This window comes from Nicotiana sylvestris, chromosome 9 (genome assembly GCF_000393655.2).
Source record: "Nicotiana sylvestris chromosome 9, ASM39365v2, whole genome shotgun sequence".
Lineage (NCBI taxonomy): Eukaryota > Viridiplantae > Streptophyta > Magnoliopsida > Solanales > Solanaceae > Nicotiana > Nicotiana sylvestris.
In genome coordinates this window covers 122307120-122330065 of record NC_091065.1, presented here as the reverse complement: position 1 = coordinate 122330065, position 22946 = coordinate 122307120, and the positions used below count along the sequence as shown (strand labels likewise).

Genomic DNA, 22946 nt, shown 5'->3' with positions numbered 1-22946 from the left:
TGAGAAAGGAAGAAGAGAGCGGTGCACGACCAACCTAAGATCAAGTGGGGAGCCTTGACTAAGGGAAAGGCTCAGAAGTTGGGGGAGAAACTATTGGCTATAAGGGCCACGAAGAGTAGTGGGGACGCGAGTAGTATGTGGACCACGACAGCGAACTGCATTAGGGAGGCTGCTATGAGGTATTAGGGGTCTCTAAGGGTTACTCGGGTGGACACAAAGGGGGCTAGTGGTGGAATAAGGAGGTCCAAGGAAAAGTGAAAGCTAAGAAAGCGGCAAATTTGAAGCTAGTGAGGAGCACAAACGAGAAAGAGCGGAGGTCGTATAGGGAGTGTTATAAGAAGGTAAGGAGAGAGACGAAGCTCGGGGTCACGGCGGCTAAGACTGCAGCTTTTAAAAGATTGTATGATGATCTTGGGGGCAAAGGAGGGGATATGAAGCTGTACAAGTTAGCCAAGATTAGGGAGAGGAAGGCTCGGGACCTGGATCGAGTGAGGTGCATCAACGATGGAGATGGTAAGGTATTGGTGGAAGAAACGTGTATCTTGCATAGATGGCAGGAGTACTTCCATAGACTCTTAAACGAGGAAGGGGATAGGAACATCGTGCTAGGTGAGTTGGAGAACTTAGAGAGTCAGAGAGATTTTGGGTTTTGTAGGCGTATTAAGTGTGAGGAGGTTGATGTGGCAATACGAAAGATGAGCAGGGGTAAGGCGACTGGGCCTGACGAGATCCCGGTGGAATTTTGGGAAGTTGCAGGTAGGATTGGCTTGGAGTGGCTTACTAGCCCATTTATCGTCATTTTCAAGACGAAGAAGATGCCCGAAATTTGGAGGTGGTGTTTGATGATTCCATTGTACAAAAAAAAAGGTGATATCCAGAACTGCAACAACTATAGAGGTATCAAGCTACTGAGTCACACTATGAAGGTTTGAGAGAGGGTGGTGGAGCAGAGAGTGAGGACATGTGTATCTATCTCTAAGAACCAGTTCGGATTTATGCCGGGACGGTCAACTACAAAAGTCATTCACTTTGTGAGACGATTGGTGGAGCAGTATAGGGAGAGTAAAAAGGACTTGCACATGGTGTCCATTGACCTTGAGAAGGCTTATGACAAAGTCCCGAGAGAGTTGTTATGGTGATGTTTGGAGGTTAGCGGAGTCTCGGTAGCGTACATTAGAGTGATTGAGGACATGTACGAAGGTGCTAAGACTCAGGTGAGGACTGCGGAAGGAGATTCAGAGCATTTTCCTGTGGAGATGGATTTGCATCAGGGATCAACCCTTAGCACGTTTTTGTTTGCCCTATCATTGGATGTGCTGACACAACACATACAAGGGAGGTGCCATGGTATATGTTATTTGCTGATGACATAGTTCTGATTGACAAGACGCGAGGTGGTATTAATGCTAGGTTGGAAGTTTGGAGACAGACACTGGAGTCCAAAGGTTTCAAGTTGAGTAGGTCGAAAACTGAATACTTGGAGTGCAAGTTCAGTGATGAGAGGCAAGAAGAAGAAGTGGAAGTAAAGATGGATACTCAAGTCATTCCCACAAGAGATAGTTTCAAGTATCTTGGATCTATAATCCAAGGCAACGGAAAAATTGACGAGGATATTACTCACCGCATTGGAGCGGGGTGGATGAGATGGAGGCTATCTTCGGGGGTTTTATGCGATAAGAATGTGCCGCCTAGACTTAAGGGTAAATTCTACAGGGTGGTGGTTAGACCGGCTATGTTGTATGAAGTTGAGTGTTGGCCCGTCAAGAAGTCACATGTCCATAAAATGAGAGTAGCTGAAATGAGGATGTTGAGATGGATGTGTGGACATACCAAAAAAGACAAGATCAGGAACGAAATTATTAGAGACAAGGTGGGAGTGGCATCAGTAGAAGCCAAGTTGCGGGAATCGAGGCCGCGATGGTTTGGGCATGTGAGAAGGAGAGACATATTGCCCTGATCAGGAGGTGTGAGAGGTTGACCATGACAGACTTGAGGAAGGGCATGGGTAGACCAAAGAAGTATTTGGGAGAGGTGATTAGACAGGACATGTCGGTGCTCCACCTAACCAAGGACATGACTAGCAATAGGAAGGTGTGGAGGTCGGGGATTAAGGTGGTGGGTTGACATGTAGTTTTGAGTTTATCTTAGGTTTACCAGTAATACTAGTAATATTCTTGTTGTTGGTCGAAAGTTACTCCCTTTTAGTTTGTTATTATTGTCACACCTCCTTTTTACGTACCCGAGAGGGTACAAGGGAGTTTTTTCCAATTAAAGGACAATCGAAACGGGATTTATTTGTTTATTTCAGAGTCGCCACTTGGGAGATTTACGGTGTCCCAAGTCACCAATTTTAATCCCGAATCGAGGAAAATAATGACTCTATATTACAGTCTGCGTACCAGAAATCTAGATAAGGAATTCTGTTAACCCGGGAGAAGGTGTTAGGCATTCCCGAGTTCCGTGGTTCTAGCACGGTCGCTCAACTGTTATATTTGGCTTATTTATCTGATTTTTAATACACTATGAACTTATGTGCAAATTTATCTTTTAACCGCTTTACTATATTATTGTTTTTACAAGAATGTGAACATCGCTTAAAACACGTCTTTGGACTGCGTCACATGAAATGCACCCACAATCCGGAACGCATTTTATTTGATGTTTTGAGATTTGGATTTGGGTCGCATGAAATGCACACCCGAGCTTAAGAAAGTAAATTATTAAACACGCGCCTAAAGAGACTATCGCGTTATTATTTTTTGCGGAGGCCGCGAAATTCGCTGAACGACCCTCCTGAATTCTAAGTAATTTTAAACAAGTATTTACTGAGGGCCCCGCAATTTGTGTTTTTATTCGGCGAGGCTCGTCTCATCCTTATTTTTTTAAAGGAATTTGCAACGTCATGGAAATGCATCTCGTACCACGTCACAGTCAATGTACCCGTGATTAGAGACACATTTCGATTTCGTTGAGATTTGGATTTGGGTCACATAAATGTGCACCCGAGTTTAGGGAGATAACATTATTAAAGGCGCGCCTAAAGCAACTAGCGCATTATTATTTTTGGGGCAGGGCCGTGAAATTTACTAAACGGCCCGTCCCGGAATCTAAGTATTTAATACATATATTTTGCGAGGGCTCCGCAATTCGTACATTTTTATTTAGCGAAGCTCGCCTCTTTTTCATTATTATTATTTTTTATTATTTATTTTTTTTTTTTTTTTTTTTTTTTTATATTTTTGAAGGGATGCCATTTTTACGCCTTTAACCATACTAAATCTTACAGCCTCTTTACAAATACAATCTCATAACTTGTCAAGATTTAACAAAGGAAGTTAAGCGAATGAGTGTTTCGGGCGTAGCAACAACATGTACTAATACTAATTTTGTCCAAATAAACTAAGACAATAATAACATAACACATTGAACGAAAATGCATACGGTGAAACATAAGCAGAAAATTATCATATCAATTGATATATTGCAACTTCAAACATTGAACGTAAAATTTCTTTAATCCAATACATCGAGGTTTACTAACCTTTGAACCTCAACAAACTCCGAACGACAAACACGATTCCGACGGAACTCGAGCCGGACCTCTCTAAACGAAGAACAACGATGGAACCTCGGACAGCAACTCGGCGTACCGGACCTCGACGAGCCAAAGTCGACCACGACGGGAAAACAGAAAACTCGGTCAAGAAGGATTGAAGCAACCTACCGTTGCTCGGAAACGCAGCTACGACTGCTTGGAGGTTGACGACGTTGGACTGAAAATGGCGGACTGGTTCTGGAGGTTGACGACGGTGGTTTCGACTGGTTTTAGGGTTTCTGGGAAGGTGAGGACGGTGGGTCGGGGGCAGCGACGACGACGGTGGAGTATGATCGTTTGAGCAGTGGTCGACGGACTGGTTGCGAGATGAGGAAGACGATGGCGACGATGGTCGACGGGCGCGAAGGAGTGAATGTCGCAGCTGGTTTTTGGTCGTTCGGACAGTAGGGGGTGTGGGCAGTGGTGTTGAGGCGTTGGGGAAGGGAGTTGGGGAAGGTGACGGGGTGCTGGTCCGGTGGAGGGAGGAGGTTGGTTGTTTGGACAGGAGGAGGAGGTTGCCGGTGCTTGGGGGGGGGCTGTTCGTTGATGGAGGGTGGTCTCGTTTTCCTTTTTCTTTCCCGTCCTTTTCTTCTGCGTTCCTTCTGCTTCTTCTTCTTAAGAAGAAGAAGATAAACAGTACATGTTTTCTTTTTTTTTTTTCTTTTTCCAATTTTCAAAATCCCCCTCGTCCGTGTTTCAATGCCCATAAAAATGAGCCCCACGCGTGGTGGGGTTCGAGGCATATGTCCCCCACGCGTGGTGGGGTTCCCCATGTGTCCTGGACACGGTTTATTATGGGCTAGGTCCGAAAATTAGGCCTAAAACCGGGTAGTTTGAACCCGAATATTATTCTTTTGCCCGGACCCGAGAAATAGGAACACGTTGCTTAACTAGTCCTATGTAAGCAAAATAACTACCAAAAATAAGACTAGTATTTAAACAAAACTATATATTTTTAAATATTTTTCAAGATTTTAAAATAGCTACAAAAATATTAATAAAACTATTTTTTGTAATTTTCGTAAATATTAAGATAAAATATGAAGTAATGTTTTTTTTGTATTTTTCAAAGTTAAAATAACTATAACATATTAATAAAACTATTTTTGTAATTTTCGTTGTTTTTTTTTTTAATAAAGACAAAAATATGAAATAATATTTTTGTATTAAAATGACTTCAAAACATTAATAGAATTATATATATATTTTTTGTTAATTTTCGAATTTATATAAAGTACCAAAATAAAGTACAATTTTTGTATTTTTCAAGTTTATGAGAAATACATAAACTAAAATTTATATATATATTTTCTGATTTTTTCTTTTTGCAACAAAATAAGGTAAAATAGTTAAAATAGTTATACTAGACCCAATTTCACATATTCACGCTAAAAATGTGAAAATTCTCGGGGAGGGTCAAAAATCACGTGCTTACAGCTGCCCCTCTTTGACTGGAAACACGAAGAGTTTTCCGACAAAGAACGACTGGACGTGTTTTTGACCCGACCATTACTTGGACGGACTACACTTAAGGAAAGGGAGGGAATGTGACCGAGCCCTGGTACCTGAGCTGCCTACATATCCTTGGTTATACAGGAATCAGGCCACGTGTAGTTCGGGAATGAGAGAGATAGTGAAGTGTACCGAGGTGGAGAGCCGATCGAGGTGCCGTTCCGTCGAGGTTCCGGTCCGCGGTCCTGTCATTACAACAAAAATGAAAACTGAAAAAGACTAACTAAGCCTATCAGCTACTAGTTACAAGGATTCCTATCTCTTAAGTCTTCTGAAACTTGGTCTTGAGTCTTGAATGGTGCTTCATACAGACTTTGGATTTGAATCTTGATACTTGCTAGTTGTAGGCGCTAGTTCTTGAGCAGATCGCATCTGTTCTCCACTTCCGTGCTTCGGATTCATTCATTTTTCTCTTTTTCTTTTTCTTCTTTTTTTTCTTTTTGTTTTTTTTTTTGTTGAGACTAGCTTTTGTTGACCCTCTCAGACTGTTGACTCGCATTCTTGGGGCGAGATTCTTGTTGCTTCTATCTTGGATTGAGTGCTGGGGATTTTTGTTGTAATCCTTCTGCTCTCCAGTGGGTCACTGCTTGATTTTGAAAAATGTTTTCTCCGTTCTACAGGCGGGTCCCTGACAATCAAAACAAACAAAACAAACAAAATTTCCTAACCCAGTTTGTGCTGGGAAGGTTTGTGAGTCGTTAGCAAAATTGTAACTCACTTACACTACTGATGCAATGATGAGAGTGAACTAAAGACTAGGCTAGGATGTGCATCTCCTATGAGTAAAACCAAAACTCTTGCTAGCAAATGTGTCTGCTAAAATAAAACCTCAATGACTCAAACTAGAAAGTGTGTCTTCTATGAACCTGAAAGACCTTGATTGGGAAGTGCGTCTCCTACGGGTAAACTTCAAAACTGGACTAGGAATTGTGTCTCCTATGGTCGAACTTAAAAATGAATCAAACTAGGAAGTGCATCTCCTAGGGGTGAAATCTTTTTAGGAAGTGCGTCTCCTATTGGTGAAACTGAACTTAGGAAGTGCGTCTCCTACTGGTGAAACTTATCTTAGGAAGTGCGTCTCCTACTGGTAAAACTTGCTTAGGAAGTGCGTCTCCTATGGTGAAACTGAACTTTAGGAAGTGCGTCTCCTATGGTGAAACTGACTTAGGAAGTGCGTCTCCTATGGTGAAAATAACTTAGGAAGTGCGTCTCCTATTGATGAAACTTGCTTAGGAAGTGCGTCTCCTATTGGTGAAACTTGCTTTAGGAAGTGCGTCTCCTATGGTGAAACTTGAACATAGGAAGTGCGTCTCCTATTGGTGAAACTTGCTTTAGGAAGTGCGTCTCCTATGGTGAAAATAACTTAGGAAGTGCGTCTCCTATTGATGAAACTTGCTTAGGAAGTGCGTCTCCTATTGGTGAAACTTGCTTTAGGAAGTGCGTCTCCTATGGTGAAACTAACTTAGGAAGTGCGTCTCCTATTGATGAAACTTGCTTAGGAAGTGCGTCTCCTACTGGTGAAACTGAAACTTAGGAAGTGCGTCTCCTACTGGTGAAACTTATCTTAGGAAGTGCGTCTCCTATTGGTGAAACTGAAACTTAGGAAGTGCGTCTCCTACTGGTGAAATATTTTTAGGAAGTGCGTCTCCTATTGGTGAAACTTGCTTAGGAAGTGCGTCTCCTATTGGTGAATTAAACTTAGGAAGTGCGTCTCCTATTGGTGAAACTTGTTTAGGAAGTGCGTCTCCTATTGGTGAAACTTATTTTAGGAAGTGCGTCTCCTACTGATAAAACTTGCTTAGGAAGTGCGTCTCCTACTTGTGAAACTTGCTTAGGAAGTGCGTCTCCTACTTGTGAAACATTTTAGGAAGTGCGTCTCCTACTTGTGAAACTTTTTAGGAAGTGCGTCTCCTATTGGTACAATGGACTTAGGAAGTGCGTCTCCTATTGGTAAAACTGAACTTAGGAAGTGCGTCTCCTACTGGTGAATGGATTTAGGAAGTGCGTCTCCTATTGGTAGAACTGAATTTAGGAAGTGCGTCTCCTATGGTAAAACTGAACTTAGGAGGAAATGCATCTCCTATGGGTAAAACTAAAACTTAGGAGGAAATGCATCTCCTATGGGTAAAGACGTGGAATGTATGCCTCTGTTATCTGGGCGGGCTCCCAATTTCAACACTTGAAAAGTAAAGACTGAATTTATGCCTTTCATTATACAGGTGGGCGCCTGGCTTCAACACTTAAAAGTAAAGACTGAATGTATTCCTCTCATTATACAGGTGGGCGCCTGGTTTCAACACTTAAAAGTAAAGACTGAATGTATTCCTCTCATTATACAGGTGGGCGCCTGGCTTCAACACTTAAAAGTAAAGACTGAATGTATTCCTCTCATTATACAGGTGGGCGCCTGGTTTCAACACTTAAAAGTAAAGACTGAATGTATTCCTCTCATTATACAGGTGGGCGCCTGGTTTCAACACTTAAAAGTAAAGACTGAATGTATTCCTCTCATTATACAGGTGGGCGCCTGGCTGTAAAGATATGAAAAATGATATGCCCGCATTATACTGGTGGGTGACCTAGAATATGAAATGAACAGACACAAGCGTATTCCCGCATTATACTGGTGGGTGACCTAGAACAGAAATGAAAAGACAGAAATGTATTCCTCTCGTTATTCAGGTGGGCGCCTGGCTTCAACACTTAAAAGTAAAGACTGAATGTATTCCTCTCATTATACAGGTGGGCGCCTGGCTGTAAAGATATGAAAAATGATATGCCCGCATTATACTGGTGGGTGACCTAGAATATGAAATGAACAGACACAAGCGTATTCCCGCATTATACTGGTGGGTGACCTAGAACAGAAATGAAAAGACAGAAATGTATTCCTCTCGTTATTCAGGTGGGCGCCTGTCTGTAAAACCTGAAATAAAAAGACTGAAACCAACATATCCTATTTGAGGGCGGATGAACCCGACAGATCCTATTTGAGGGCGGATGAACCCAACATATCCTATTTGAGGGCGGATGAACCCGACATATCCTATTTGAGGGCGGATGAACCCAACATATCCTATTTGAGGGCGGATGAACCCGACAGATCCTATTTGAGGGCGGATGAACCCGACATATCCTATTTGAGGGCGGATGAACCCGAAATATCCTATTTGAGGGCGGATGAACCCGACATATCCTGTTTGAGGGCGGATGAACCCGACAGATCCTATTTGAGGGCGGATGAACCCGAAATATCCTATTTGAGGGCGGATGAACCCGACATATCCTATTTGAGGGTGGATGAACCCAACAGATCCTATTTGAGGGCGGATGAACCCCACAGATCCTATTTGAGGGCGGATGAACCCGACATATCCTATTTGAGGGCGGATGAACCCAACAGATCCTATTTGAGGGCGGATGAACCCAAAATATCCTTAAGACTTGAAAATGTCTTACCTCGAATACTTGCTGGGGATTGGGATGAATTTTCCTTTTCTACCTTCCCCATTTTTATTATTATTCTTTTTTTTTTTTCTATTCCCTTTTTTATTTTTGTTTTGTTTTTGCATAGCTTCTTCCTTCAAAGACTACCTCCCTTGATTTACTTACCTGTTGGGGGTAAAATGTTATCAGCTGGGGGTACCTGACTTCCAGAAAATTTTCTAAATGGAAGGAAAATTTTCTGCCCCAGTTTGATAATATCCCTTGTGGCATGCGTTTCTGCCTCAATGCCATTTCCCTTACCTGTTTCAAATCAAACAAAATTGTTAGTTTAAAACATGGTGGTTGGTTGTGATACTCCCAATGGGATGGCTTTTCCTTTTTTCCTTCCTTGCTTTGCGTTGCACAACTTGTTGGGGATGATATTATGTGCTAGGGATAATCCCTTCCTGCTGGGGGATATCCCTCTTCTTTTGTGGCATAGCTTGGAAACTGGCATTTTCCCCGACCTTTTAGTCTAGCATTGATTTCGCCAAATCATGCTCACTGCTCTCCTTGCTTTGAGGTTTATAACCTTGGTTTTGGCAAGGATATCCCTCTTGACGCTTGTCAATCCTTTTGTCAATTCCCTTTGCTGGGGATATGTTTCTTGACACTGGCCTCGCGTTTGCTCCCTACTGACTATACCACTTGGATGTACTAGTCAGATCTCATTTTGGAAAGCTGATGGCCTATTTGAAGTCATTTCATACCTGTTCTGACCAGACATACTCTATTGGGGATTTTTCTATGAAAGGAAAAAGATGAAAGGGAACAGGATAAAAAGACAAAGGAAGAAACATGACTCTTTAACAAAAGAAACTATAAATAAAAACCCTATCAAATGCAGATACCGACTCTAATGGCCATGACATGCGTATGTGGCCTATCCTTTACCGCCAATCATCTTTCAAGATCCTCAATTGGCGATTCCCCATCTGATTCCCAATCTTATTCGACTTGCAGTGCCCGAAGGGTTTTCACTATCAAGCCTCTCTCATTTTGGTTTTCTCTCAGCTTTCATCGCCTTATGGTGCCTGTGAAGGTTTTCACCGATAAGACTCTCTCATTTGTATCATTTTCCAGCTGGGGATTTGGAGTGTCGTCGGCATGACTCTTTCTGCTGGAGATTAGAGTCCCTTATGCTGTGGAATAGAATGTTATGTTCGCCGGTAAGACTCTTCATTTGTCTGACTTGGCATCTTTTGAAGGCTGGTCAGAAGGTCTTTCTTTGGACCGTAATGTGGGTTTTGGATAGGGCTAGAAAGAAAGGGTATAAAAGGCTCAAAAAATGCATTAATTTTGGGTTATTAATTACAACCTTCGGAATTAGATTTATTTACAACAAACGCAACTTTTGCCCCAGTTTCTTGCTTGGGGATATTTTAATTGATTTTTTTTCATTTTTCAAAACTATGACCGAGCCGTGAAGCGCCTACGTATCCTCTTTGAGGAATCAGGTCAAACGTAGTTCCCAATTCCTCTTTTCCATTTGACTTTCCTTTTTTTGCTTTTTGTTATCATTTTTCTTTTCTCTTTTTCTTTTCTCATTTTCTTTTGTCGTTTTTTTTTCTTTCTCTCTTTTTCTTTTATTCTTCTTTTTCCATTTTGTTGTTTTCTTTTCTTTCTTTTCTCTTATCCGCCATGCTTGCGTATTTTATTCGTTGCTACTAATTCCGAACGAGGGGTATGAAAGAAAAATAAATAAGGCTCAAAAGGGGTAACGAAGGATAAAGTGTTTGGGTAGCAGAACAAAATGCCTTCGTCATTCCAGTTTTCAACACATGCCAAGTGCAAACAACACAATTAAACCATAGATTTATAGCTCTTCCGATGGTGCCGGACTTGACAATTAGATTCAACATCTGTTTGTTCATTTGTCACTTCTAAAGCAACGTTGGGCGACACTCTCATTCTCATTATTATGAACGACCCTCATGCCAATTTAGGCGAATCTTTCTTTAACGGTTTTCTTTGTGTTTAACTCGCCCCAGTTCCACATGACTCGGGCTCTGAATAATCTCAAACCGTCCTTATTTTCTTTAAATGGTCTGATCGCCTTTCTGGGGTTTTATGATTAACTTTAAAGACTAGGCCCAAACTGTGTGCGCATGTCATGTCACTAGAATCGGTGCTGAATAAGAATGACATAATGACTAAACAGAAAGATGACTGGGAATAATCAAAGACTGAATTTTTTGCATTGGACTGAACAAATGGTTTTAAAAAACAAAGCAAACCGGAATAAAATCCTAAACAACTTGGACAAAACTTAAACAAACCGCTATGACAAAACGGAAAGATACGCGGAAAGACATTGACACAAAACAAATCCGAATTACAATCCTAATAATCCGAACAACGGAAATGACAACAAAATAGACCATCAAAGATCCTCTCCGGTTGACCCAAAATGGAGTGTCTTTCCAACTATCCAAGCACGGCATCTCCGGCTGACCCAAAATGGAGTATCTTCCAACTGCAAAGCATGACATTTTAGCCATTGAGCTCTATATCAACATTGCCAAGACCATCCCCAACTTCAGTATTATCAACATCAATCAACAAGTTCTCAAGATGATTCGCCTGCTCCCTGTCACTGTCGTTGATCACAATTGCCCCTTCCTGAATCATTCTTTCGATTTCCTTTTTCAAAGAACGACAATCTTCAATGCTATGTCCTTGGACATTAGAGTGGTACATGCATCGTACAGCAGGATTGAACCCTTTTGCATATGGATCTGGAGTATAGCCAAGGAGCGGCTCAATCAGTCCTGAAAGCTTTAGCTTTTCAAACAAACTCGCGTAGGACTCCCCAATTGGCGTGAAATTGTTTCCTTGCCTTTGTTTTCCCCCATGCCCCTGTTTTCTAGGGTCGTTGGGTGCTTGAAAACGTTGTGAAGGCAAGAATGCATTACGTGGTGCTGGCTCTCGCCAGCGGGGGTGACCTGATAGTTGACCCTGCGACCGGACTTTGTTCGGAGGATAATATTGAGGCGGATTATATGGAGCTCGGGGGCAGGCTTGGGCATGATGGTCTGAAAAGAGTGGCTCTGATGGTGGATAGTAGGGTTGTGGAAGGTTGTATGGAGTGTGGGGCCTGGGCTGGTAGTGAGGGGAAGGACCTCTGAATTTGGACCCAGTACCTGCTTCGACTGATGCGACCTCGAGCACACCTCCCGCGCCGCTCTGAATAGCTTGGGTCGTTGCCTTGAGCGCTGAGTAATTTAGGATTTTGTCAGACCTTAGGCCCTCCTCTATCATGACCCCTATCTTTACCACTTCATTGAAGGATTTCCCAACCGTTGTCACCAAGTGACCAAAGTAAGTTGGATCAAGTGTTTGCAAGAAGTAGTCCACCATTTCTCCCTCTTTCATGGGAGGATCAACTCTGGCCGCTTGTTCTCTCCAGCGGAAACCAAACTCACGAAAACTTTCCCCGGGCTTCTTTTCAGTCCTCAGCAATGTGAGACGGTCAGGGACTATCTCGAGATTGTACTGGAAATGACCTGCGAAAGCCTGCGCCAGATCATCCCAAGTATACCACCTACTGGAATCCTGCCTGGTATACCATTCTAGCGCAGATCCGCTCAGACTCTGGCCGAAATAAGCTATTAGCAGCTCATCCTTGCCGCCTGCCCCTCTCATTTTGCTACAGAATCCCCGCAAATGTGCCATGGGATCACCGTGCCCTTCATATAAATCAAACTTAGGCATCTTGAACCCAGCCGGGAGTTGGACGTCTGGGAAAGGGCATAGATCTTTGTATGCTACGCTGACCTGGTTGCCCAAACCGTGCAGGTTCCTGAAGGACTGCTCCAAGCTTTTGAACTTTCTCAACACCTTATCCTGCTCAGGGGCTTTAACCGGCTTCTCGATCTCTGTCGGTACCTCCAAGTGTGGATTGTGAGCATGTGGTTCGAGGGCATGGAATGTAGGCTCAGGGGGATAGTATTGCGTATCGTGAGCCTGAAACAATGGCTCGCTGGTCGTTCTGTGCAAGGGGGCTGATGTGGGTCCCACAAAAGTGGGAATATCGGGTGTGGGGAGAGGTTGATGGGGTGGTGGAGCCTGGGAATCATGAGGGCTTCTTTCTTGATGGTAACGGGGATTTGGGAGGCTTGTTGAAGGGCCGGAGTGAGGGTATTCCGGCATGTGCCCCAATGGCTCAGGGCTCTTTTGTGCTTTGGCTAGAGCTACCTGCATTGCATTCATATCTAGTCCCATCCTTTCTATCTTTCCCATCGCTTCCATTAACAACTGGCTCATCGGCCTTTCTTCCTCGGTACTATTCTCTGAAGTAGCCATGCTTGTTGTTATCGGTCCTTTGGATATAGTTTGGTAAGGGTGTGTTGCCAGAATTCTTTAATAACTAACTGTTTGAGATTCGGAAAACAACAAACTTGTTAGCGTTTAGAGTTTAACAGATTTGACAACAACACATTGAGGATGCAATGCCCCTAGGCAGTTAACCGTTTCTAACATGCTTTGCTTTAAACAACATGCGTCACCCCGACTTGTTTATTTGCCCCTTTGAAGTACTTTGGGAACCCCTGTATTTATTTTGTATTTTCTTTTCCTTTCGATCTTTTTTTCTTTTCTCTTTTTCGATTTTTTTCATTTTTCCCTTTTTTTTTCTTTTTCTTTTTGTTGTGGTCGAATCTTATGGAGATTGCCTACGTATCATGACCCCGCATGAATCAGACCTTGCGTAGTTCGGACCAATAAAAGATAAACAACACTAAACACACATTTTTTTTTTTAAAAAAAAAAAAAAAATTTAAAACCAACTGGGTTTTAAGGATTTAAAGATTACCCACCAGCTTGAAAATTAAACAACCGGCATGTTCGAATCAAAAGATTGGTAGACTTAAAACAAAATTCCAGCTCCCTTTCTCTGTTCGAAAAATGCCACCAAATGGTTATTTTTGCAAATGTGGCCCCTTCCAATTTTCTCATGAATTTTGAGGCCGGGGAGGATTATTTTATGACACTTTTACAAACTTGTCCATTCTTTTACGAAAATAGCCTTTCGACAACTGAAAGATACTGGTGCTATTTCGGCAAGAACGGTTTAAGACGCGACCGAAGCTGGCTCGTCTTATTATGACAAAATTTGAACGGTATTCACCTGACCGTTGACTAGTTGTTGTTGTTTTTTTTTGTTTTTTTGTTTTTCTTTTCAAATTATAATAAAACCCTGGTATTGCAAACACGGCCCTTCAGCGCCTCGGGGACGAAGATTTATAAGGCTCTGTGGGTCAACTAGACCAAAAATCCTAAACATGACCCGAAGGTGGCTATTTATGCAAAGTCAGCCTTCCGGCGTCCCTTTCGGGAACATTCGGCTATTTATGGCAAAACAACATCACCTGACTTATTTATGACTCTTTTTATCATTTTTTCAAATTAGAAAACTCAATATTGCAAGCACGGCCTTTCAACGTCTCGGGGACGAAGATTTTTAAGGCTGTGTGGGCCAATTGGACCAAATCCAAAACATGACCCAAAAGGTGGCTGTTTATGCAAAGTCAGCCTTCCGGCGTCCCTTTCGGGAACATTCGGCTATGTCTTGATAAAACAGCGTCACCCGACTTCTTTATGACAAAATTAAAATTTGACATATATATATTTTTATTTTATTATTATTTATTTGTTTTTTTTTTTTGGCTTTTTAGCAAAAGGTGGGGTTGGACCCGATGAGGGTTGCCTACGTATCTCACATCCGGTGAGAATCAAACCCGCGTAGTTCGGGCAAATAAACTATTATTGAGAAGACCCTTTTCCATTTTCTATATATTTTTTATTATTATTTTCACAACAACCAAATAGCCTATTATTCTGTTATTTTTCATTTATAACAAACAAACGAATTAACGAAAAACATAAAACATCCCTTCTTTTTGAGAAGGTGGGGTTGGACCCGATGAGGGTTGCCTACGTATCTCACATCCGGTGAGAATCAAACCCGCGTAGTTCGGGCAAATAAGAATAAGTAGGCAAATAATAATAAGCAGATGAACTAATTTTTTTTGAATTTTCGTTTAAAAGAAGCGAGGAAATATTATTTTTTGATTGATTTTCTTTTTAAAAGAAAGACTAATATTTTTGAATTTTCGTTTTTTTTTATTTATTTTTTTTTTTTAAAAAAAAAAGAAGAAAATATTTTTCGGAATTTTACCTTCAATATAAGAAATGCTTCTAAAATGTTTTTTTTTTGAATTTTGAATTTCCTAACGAAGAATCAAAATATTTTCGGATTTATCTATTTTATCTTTTTGAATTTTGAACTTTCTTTTGAAATTTTTTTTTGGATTATATATATACTTATTTTTGGAACAAATAATAAAATCACATTCAACGCCGGACTCTTTTTATTTTACATATTTTCATTTTTATTTTGACATTTTCATAAACAGATAAACAAATAAAAACCCATTTTAAAACAAAACCTTTTTTTTCATTTTTATGGCAAAACAAATATTTTCTTTTCTATATATATTTTTTTTTTTAAAAACAAGACAGAACAATGATGATTTTTTTTTCCTTTTCTTTAAATATAACAAACTAACAAGACATTTTTTCATTTCCAAAATTTCGGCAGAGTTTCGACTCTACTCGGACTTCTATGCTGTTATTTTCTCCTTTTTCACGATTTTCTTATATGTGGAAAATGATGACAACATACAAAATCTTTTTTGAATTTTCATGCTTTGTTTTTATTTGTATTTTTATATTTTTTTTTATATTTATTATTTCTTTCAAAAATGCGGCATGGGAGACATAACGATTTTCAAGACTTCTTGGATTCCGTAAATGCTCCCCATGCGCTTTTCCCAACATATGAAGCGTGGGGGACATATGGGAATTCCAAGACTTCTTGGATTCCACAAATGTTCCCCATGTGCTTTCCCAAAAAGCAAGCGTGGGGGACATAGGGAATTCCAAGGCTTCTTGGATTCCACAAATGTTCCCCATGCTTTGATTAATATAATAGCATGCTTAATAAAAAATCGTGCAACTTTCTTATTTAACGTGATCAGCATGATAAGAAGTGTCATTTGTCCGCAAATATCATTTGTCCGCCAAATGACTCATTCACCCTTGAATAAATATAACATGTAGCACATAGGATGCCAAAGATGGTCTATTATTTTCAGGTTGCTTGTCCTAGACGGACCCAACCCCTGTGTTGAGTCCCCTAAGTCAAATGCACATGATGCAAATAAACGTTCCTACTAGGGATCCGGCATGTGGCTTTGTTATACTAAGTTCATAACCTGGGTATTTGTTCTAGACCTGGCTTACCCGAGCGGACAACTCGAGCCAAGGATGGGAGCTGTGTACCGGTAACCAAAAGGCCATCCGATTTTGCAACTCCTCCGAATCCTCGTTCTATTTTGGCATATGACACTAACAGAAAGAAGCCACGACCAGCGTGCGCTCCTCAAGAGAGAAAAGAAGGGTTTCGGCACAGTTTATATGTACAGTTCAAACAATATCAAAGCAGTAAAAGCAGCATTTAGCACATTAGGCTCGAAACATGTAATCAAATCAGATAATAAATAAAGCCAAATAATAACAATTACACTAAGCTCGAATTCTTAACCCTGAACCAGTGGTTCTGGGTTACATCCCCAGCAGAGTCGCCAGAGCTGTCACACCTCCTTTTTACGTACCCGAGAGGGTACAAGGGAGTTTTTTCCAATTAAAGGACAATCGAAACGGGATTTATTTGTTTATTTCAGAGTCGCCACTTGGGAGATTTACGGTGTCCCAAGTCACCAATTTTAATCCCGAATCGAGGAAAATAATGACTCTATATTACAGTCTGCGTACCAGAAATCTAGATAAGGAATTCTGTTAACCCGGGAGAAGGTGTTAGGCATTCCCGAGTTCCGTGGTTCTAGCACGGTCGCTCAACTGTTATATTTGGCTTATTTATCTGATTTTTAATACACTATGAACTTATGTGCAAATTTATCTTTTAACCGCTTTACTATATTATTGTTTTTACAAGAATGTGAACATCGCTTAAAACACGTCTTTGGACTGCGTCACATGAAATGCACCCACAATCCGGAACGCATTTTATTTGATGTTTTGAGATTTGGATTTGGGTCGCATGAAATGCACACCCGAGCTTAAGAAAGTAAATTATTAAACACGCGCCTAAAGAGACTATCGCGTTATTATTTTTTGCGGAGGCCGCGAAATTCGCTGAACGACCCTCCTGAATTCTAAGTAATTTTAAACAAGTATTTACTGAGGGCCCCGCAATTTGTGTTTTTATTCGGCGAGGCTCGTCTCATCCTTATTTTTTTAAAGGAATTTGCAACGTCATGGAAATGCATCTCGTACCACGTCACAGTCAATGTACCCGTGATTAGAGACACATTTCGATTTCGTTGAGATTTGGATTTGGGTCACATAAATGTGCACCCGAGTTTAGGGAGATAACATTATTAAAGGCGCGCCTAAAGCAACTAGCGCATTATTATTTTTGGGGCAGGGCCGTGAAATTTACTAAACGGCCCGTCCCGGAATCTAAGTATTTAATACATATATTTTGCGAGGGCTCCGCAATTCGTACATTTTTATTTAGCGAAGCTCGCCTCTTTTTCATTATTATTATTTTTTATTATTTATTTTTTTTTTTTTTTTTTTTTTTATATTTTTGAAGGGATGCCATTTTTACGCCTTTAACCATACTAAATCTTACAGCCTCTTTACAAATACAATCTCATAACTTGTCAAGATTTAACAAAGGAAGTTAAGCGAATGAGTGTTTCGGGCGTAGCAACAACATGTACTAATACTAATTTTGTCCAAATAAACTAAGACAATAATAACATAACACATTGAACGAAAATGCATACGGTGAAACATAAGCAGAAAATTATCATATCAATTGATATATTGCAACTTCAAACATTGAACGTAAAATTTCTTTAATCCAATACATCGAGGTTTACTAACCTTTGAACCTCAACAAACTCCGAACGACAAACACGATTCCGACGGAACTCGAGCCGGACCTCTCTAAACGAAGAACAACGATGGAACCTCGGACAGCAACTCGGCGTACCGGACCTCGACGAGCCAAAGTCGACCACGACGGGAAAACAGAAAACTCGGTCAAGAAGGATTGAAGCAACCTACCGTTGCTCGGAAACGCAGCTACGACTGCTTGGAGGTTGACGACGTTGGACTGAAAATGGCGGACTGGTTCTGGAGGTTGACGACGGTGGTTTCGACTGGTTTTAGGGTTTCTGGGAAGGTGAGGACGGTGGGTCGGGGGCAGCGACGACGACGGTGGAGTATGATCGTTTGAGCAGTGGTCGACGGACTGGTTGCGAGATGAGGAAGACGATGGCGACGATGGTCGACGGGCGCGAAGGAGTGAATGTCGCAGCTGGTTTTTGGTCGTTCGGACAGTAGGGGGTGTGGGCAGTGGTGTTGAGGCGTTGGGGAAGGGAGTTGGGGAAGGTGACGGGGTGCTGGTCCGGTGGAGGGAGGAGGTTGGTTGTTTGGACAGGAGGAGGAGGTTGCCGGTGCTTGGGGGGGGGCTGTTCGTTGATGGAGGGTGGTCTCGTTTTCCTTTTTCTTTCCCGTCCTTTTCTTCTGCGTTCCTTCTGCTTCTTCTTCTTAAGAAGAAGAAGATAAACAGTACATGTTTTCTTTTTTTTTTTTTCTTTTTCCAATTTTCAAAATCCCCCTCGTCCGTGTTTCAATGCCCATAAAAATGAGCCCCACGCGTGGTGGGGTTCGAGGCATATGTCCCCCACGCGTGGTGGGGTTCCCCATGTGTCCTGGACACGGTTTATTATGGGCTAGGTCCGAAAATTAGGCCTAAAACCGGGTAGTTTGAACCCGAATATTATTCTTTTGCCCGGACCCGAGAAATAGGAACACGTTGCTTAACTAGTCCTATGTAAGCAAAATAACTACCAAAAATAAGACTAGTATTTAAACAAAACTATATATTTTTAAATATTTTTCAAGATTTTAAAATAGCTACAAAAATATTAATAAAACTATTTTTTGTAATTTTCGTAAATATTAAGATAAAATATGAAGTAATGTTTTTTTTGTATTTTTCAAAGTTAAAATAACTATAACATATTAATAAAACTATTTTTGTAATTTTCGTTGTTTTTTTTTTAATAAAGACAAAAATATGAAATAATATTTTTGTATTAAAATGACTTCAAAACATTAATAGAATTATATATATATTTTTTGTTAATTTTCGAATTTATATAAAGTACCAAAATAAAGTACAATTTTTGTATTTTTTCAAGTTTATGAGAAATACATAAACTAAAATTTATATATATATTTTCTGATTTTTTTCTTTTTGCAACAAAATAAGGTAAAATAGTTAAAATAGTTATACTAGACCCAATTTCACATATTCGCGCTAAAAATGTGAAAATTCTCGGGGAGGGTCAAAAATCACGTGCTTACAATTATATCTGGTACTTAGCAACCACGTCTTTTGTTTTTGAAAATTGCTATTGGAAATTGTTGCTCCCTAATTATTACTATTTGATGTTACTCTTTCTCCCTTTTACTGGAAATTGTTGCTCCCTGATTGTTACTATCTGATGCTACTTTATCTCCTTTTTTTCCTTATCGTCTTTTGTCTCCCTCATCTTTCTTCCCCCCCCCCTCTTTCTTCTTCTTCGCCTTCCCTTTTCTTCCTTTCCATATTCTCTTGAGCCGAGAGTCTATCAGAAATAGCTTCTCTACCTCTCCAGGTAGGGATAAGGTCTGCGTACACACTACCCTCCCCAAACCTCACTTGTGAAATTATACTAGGTATATTGTTATTATTGTAGGGTTGGAAGAGTGGGTCGAAGTTTTTGTTTAAAGTATTGAAAGGATCTATGAGTTCCGTTGGGGTAATGATGATTTGAGGTACATTTCATGGTTGAAAACATAAGCTGAAAACTGAAGAAATCAGAAAAACCTTCCATTGTTGGGGCTCAAGTTTCTCAGATCTGAAATTTAATTGATTAAAAAAATTCCATGAAAGAGCCGAAAGCCAAACTCGAATTTGAGGTTCATCTTGAATTGGTATTGTTGAGTGCGCTCGGAAACATCATTGATTGTTGTTCCAATCAATTGGGGGGTTCAAAACTGAAAATTGAAATGATTTAGATTTGAGCTATCCATTGATAGGATTTATTTGTATAACAACATCTTTTATACCGTGTTATATAGTTTTATACAAGGTTGATATATTGTTTACAAATTTCTCATATTTTGAAATGGGGGTGTGATGGTGGCTAAAAAAATATATTCTCCCTGTTCCAGTTTATCTGAATCTTTTTCCTCTTGGTTCGTTAAAAAAAATGACCCATTTATAAATTTGGAAACAATTTATCTTAAACTTCCAACTTTCCTTAATGAGAAACATTTATAATCACACAAATACTTTGAACCCCTTTTTAACTTGTTTACGACCACAAATTCTAAAACTCTTCATTTTTTCTTAAAATTCGTGCCCAATCAAACAAGTTCACATAAATTGAAACAGAGGGAGTATGTTTTTTACCGTTAACGTGTATAATTATTATTATACACTCTTATATATTATTTAAATATTATGTATACAAGTGTATATATATTGTATATATATAAGCGTGTATAATTTTTTTGTTATTATCCCATTCACCACTATGAAAAAAGTATATACGTTAAACTTCACAAATTAATTTTTTGTGTATTTTTTTACCTTTTCTTGAATAATTTATGTATAAAGTCGATTTTCTTAGTTGATTTATATGTCAAATCACAAACTTATAGCAAATTTTTTAACGAAAAAGGGTCAAATATGTCCATGTACTATCAAAAATAGTTTAAATATATTCTTCGTTATACTATCTGGTTATATCATACCCTACCGTTATACTATAAAACAAATATACCCTTATTTTTAACAGAGTGCCACGTGATTGCATCAGATTAAATTGACCCATTGTTTTGCTTTTAACCCGGTTCACTTACAAAAAATACTACCCGACCCAAAGTACACCCCCATAGCTTCTCTCTCTCCTCTTTTCCTCATCTCTTCTCCTCACCTTACTGTTTTGACCATGGCCGGCATCTCCACCTGCGAGTTCGCCGTAAACCATGGAAACCTTCAGATTTGTCACCTCACAACTTTTCTTCGCCTTTCTCTATACCAATATACACATTTATATACAGATCTGGAGAAATACATAAAAGAGGCCGGAGATCTGAAAGTTTTGGGTCTAGATTTTACTGGATCTGACCGAAAATCCATTTTTTCGGCGAGTCATTTGCTCTTCTTTTTCATATTCTCCTTTTATTTTACGGATCCAGAAGGGAGATGAAATAGATAGCTGAAACTCCGACCTTGGTGTTTGATCGGAATCTTGCCGAAGAATTTTTCGGCGACCTTTGTGCACATGTTCCCTCTGACCGTGCTCCATTGTCTAATGCCTTTGTAGCAGTGTCTCAGCCTCTGTTGGCTACTTCATTTTTTAAAACCAAAATTTTGGGTTGTGGTTTCGAAATTAATCTAATTGGTTTTGGGATTAGATTTTTGGAAATCTGCTAGAATCTTGATATCCAAACTTATTAAATTGCTGGAGAAATTGAATTTTTTTTGTTATTGCCATTTGCCATGGTCTCATCACAGGTTTGTTATTGCTTCATCAGGTTTACTTTATATGTTCTATTTTGAAGCTTCTGTACAATCCATTTTTTACTGTTTCCGCTTTATTCACAATCATTTATTCACAATCATTTATTTCTTGTTTTTGTCACTAACAAGTGAATCTTGGGTCGGGTAGTATTTTTTGTAAGTAAACCGGGTTAATAACAAAATGAATGAGTCAATTTAATCTGGTGCAGCCGCGGGGCACTCCTTTAAAAATAAGGGTATATTTATTTTATAGTATCACGGTAGGGTCTGATATAACCAAATAGTATAACGAAGGATATATTTAAATTATTTTCGATAGTACAGGGACATATTTGATCCTTTTCCGTTTTTTAATCTTTGTATTTTGGTTCATGCTCTTTGGAACATGGGAAAGAAAAATATATATATAGGGTTTTTGTTACATTGTGGCTGGTCTTGTATTTTTGTAGAGAAGATGCAATAGGAAGGTATAAGACCGATTTATGCTGGATTCTGTTAAGATTCAGAAATTACACAATTTTTGTGCTCGAAGATCTATAGAATCAAAAAGAAAAATTGGAAATAAGCCTTTTTTGGCGAAGCTTGGCCTATTGTATTTGGTTGTAACTTTACAAAATTATATAGGGAAATTTTCATAAAGCATTATCTTTTTGTGATAATTAGCTATTTATAAATATCATTTGTTATATTACGGATTGCAGATATTATTTGCTGTATTTATGAATACAGTAACAAAAATAGGCGTGAATCAGGGAAGTCCAGCTAATCAGTTGTTGTATTCGAGTGTATTCGACTGTATTTATGGCGTAAACCATGAGATTACAGCTGGACAAATTATTGTATTCGACTGTATTTACGGCATGAAATAGGGGATTACACTGTTTTTAAACGGAAAGTGAATCAATTAACATAATAGACTCCTAATATAATTCAACAAACTCAATTATAACACACATATTTTGTATTTTCAGTTATAAAAAAAATTCTTAACCGAAAAATACCCCAAAAACATAGCAATCTTCAGAAAAATTATATAATACATTTGAATACATAAATTATATTAATTAAAAGAAATATATGATTACATTCATGGCATATAGCGAGACAGTGAATATAATGAAATACATAAAATACAACGGGATATATTGAAATACAATTAAAAAAAGATAGTGAATACAATGAAATACATGGAATAAAGCGAGATACATTGAATTACAATGAAGAAAAAGACAATGAATACAATGAAATACATGAAAAATATAACGTGATACGTTGAAAATACATTGAAAAAAAAATTAACAAAAAATCAAGTTGCTCAGCCCCAAACTCCGTGTCTTTGTTCAAGAACAAACCCTAATTTCTGGCGAATCCGCCGTCGACCAAAAACCCTCAACTCTTTCGCCTTTCTCTCTCTCTTTCTCTTCACCGAATATCCCTGTAACTCATTAGAACAAATGAAAAGAATGGAAAAACCCTAGGTTTGACCGAGTTGGGCTGAATTGATCTATTAGAACTTGTGTAACACTACTGTTGTTGTATATTTCCTTTTCAACGTAAACACTACTGTTGTTGATCTACTAGAACTTGTGCAAACCCTAGGCTTGACCGAGGTGAACGACAGAAGTGGCGGCGGAAGGAGGAGGAAGGCGGGAAAAGGTGGTGCGGCCGAGAGAGGTG

At 39.5% G+C, this 22946-nt stretch overlaps 1 protein-coding gene across 1 annotated transcript; it reads left to right on the top strand.

Moving 5' to 3' along the window:
- Nucleotides 1-431: 431 nt before the first annotated feature.
- Nucleotides 432-932, top strand: LOC138878154 (uncharacterized). The gene has a single exon (XM_070157819.1). It carries the CDS (start codon nt 432-434, stop codon nt 930-932), a length of 501 nt encoding a protein of 166 aa, XP_070013920.1.
- Nucleotides 933-22946: the final 22014 nt, after the last annotated feature.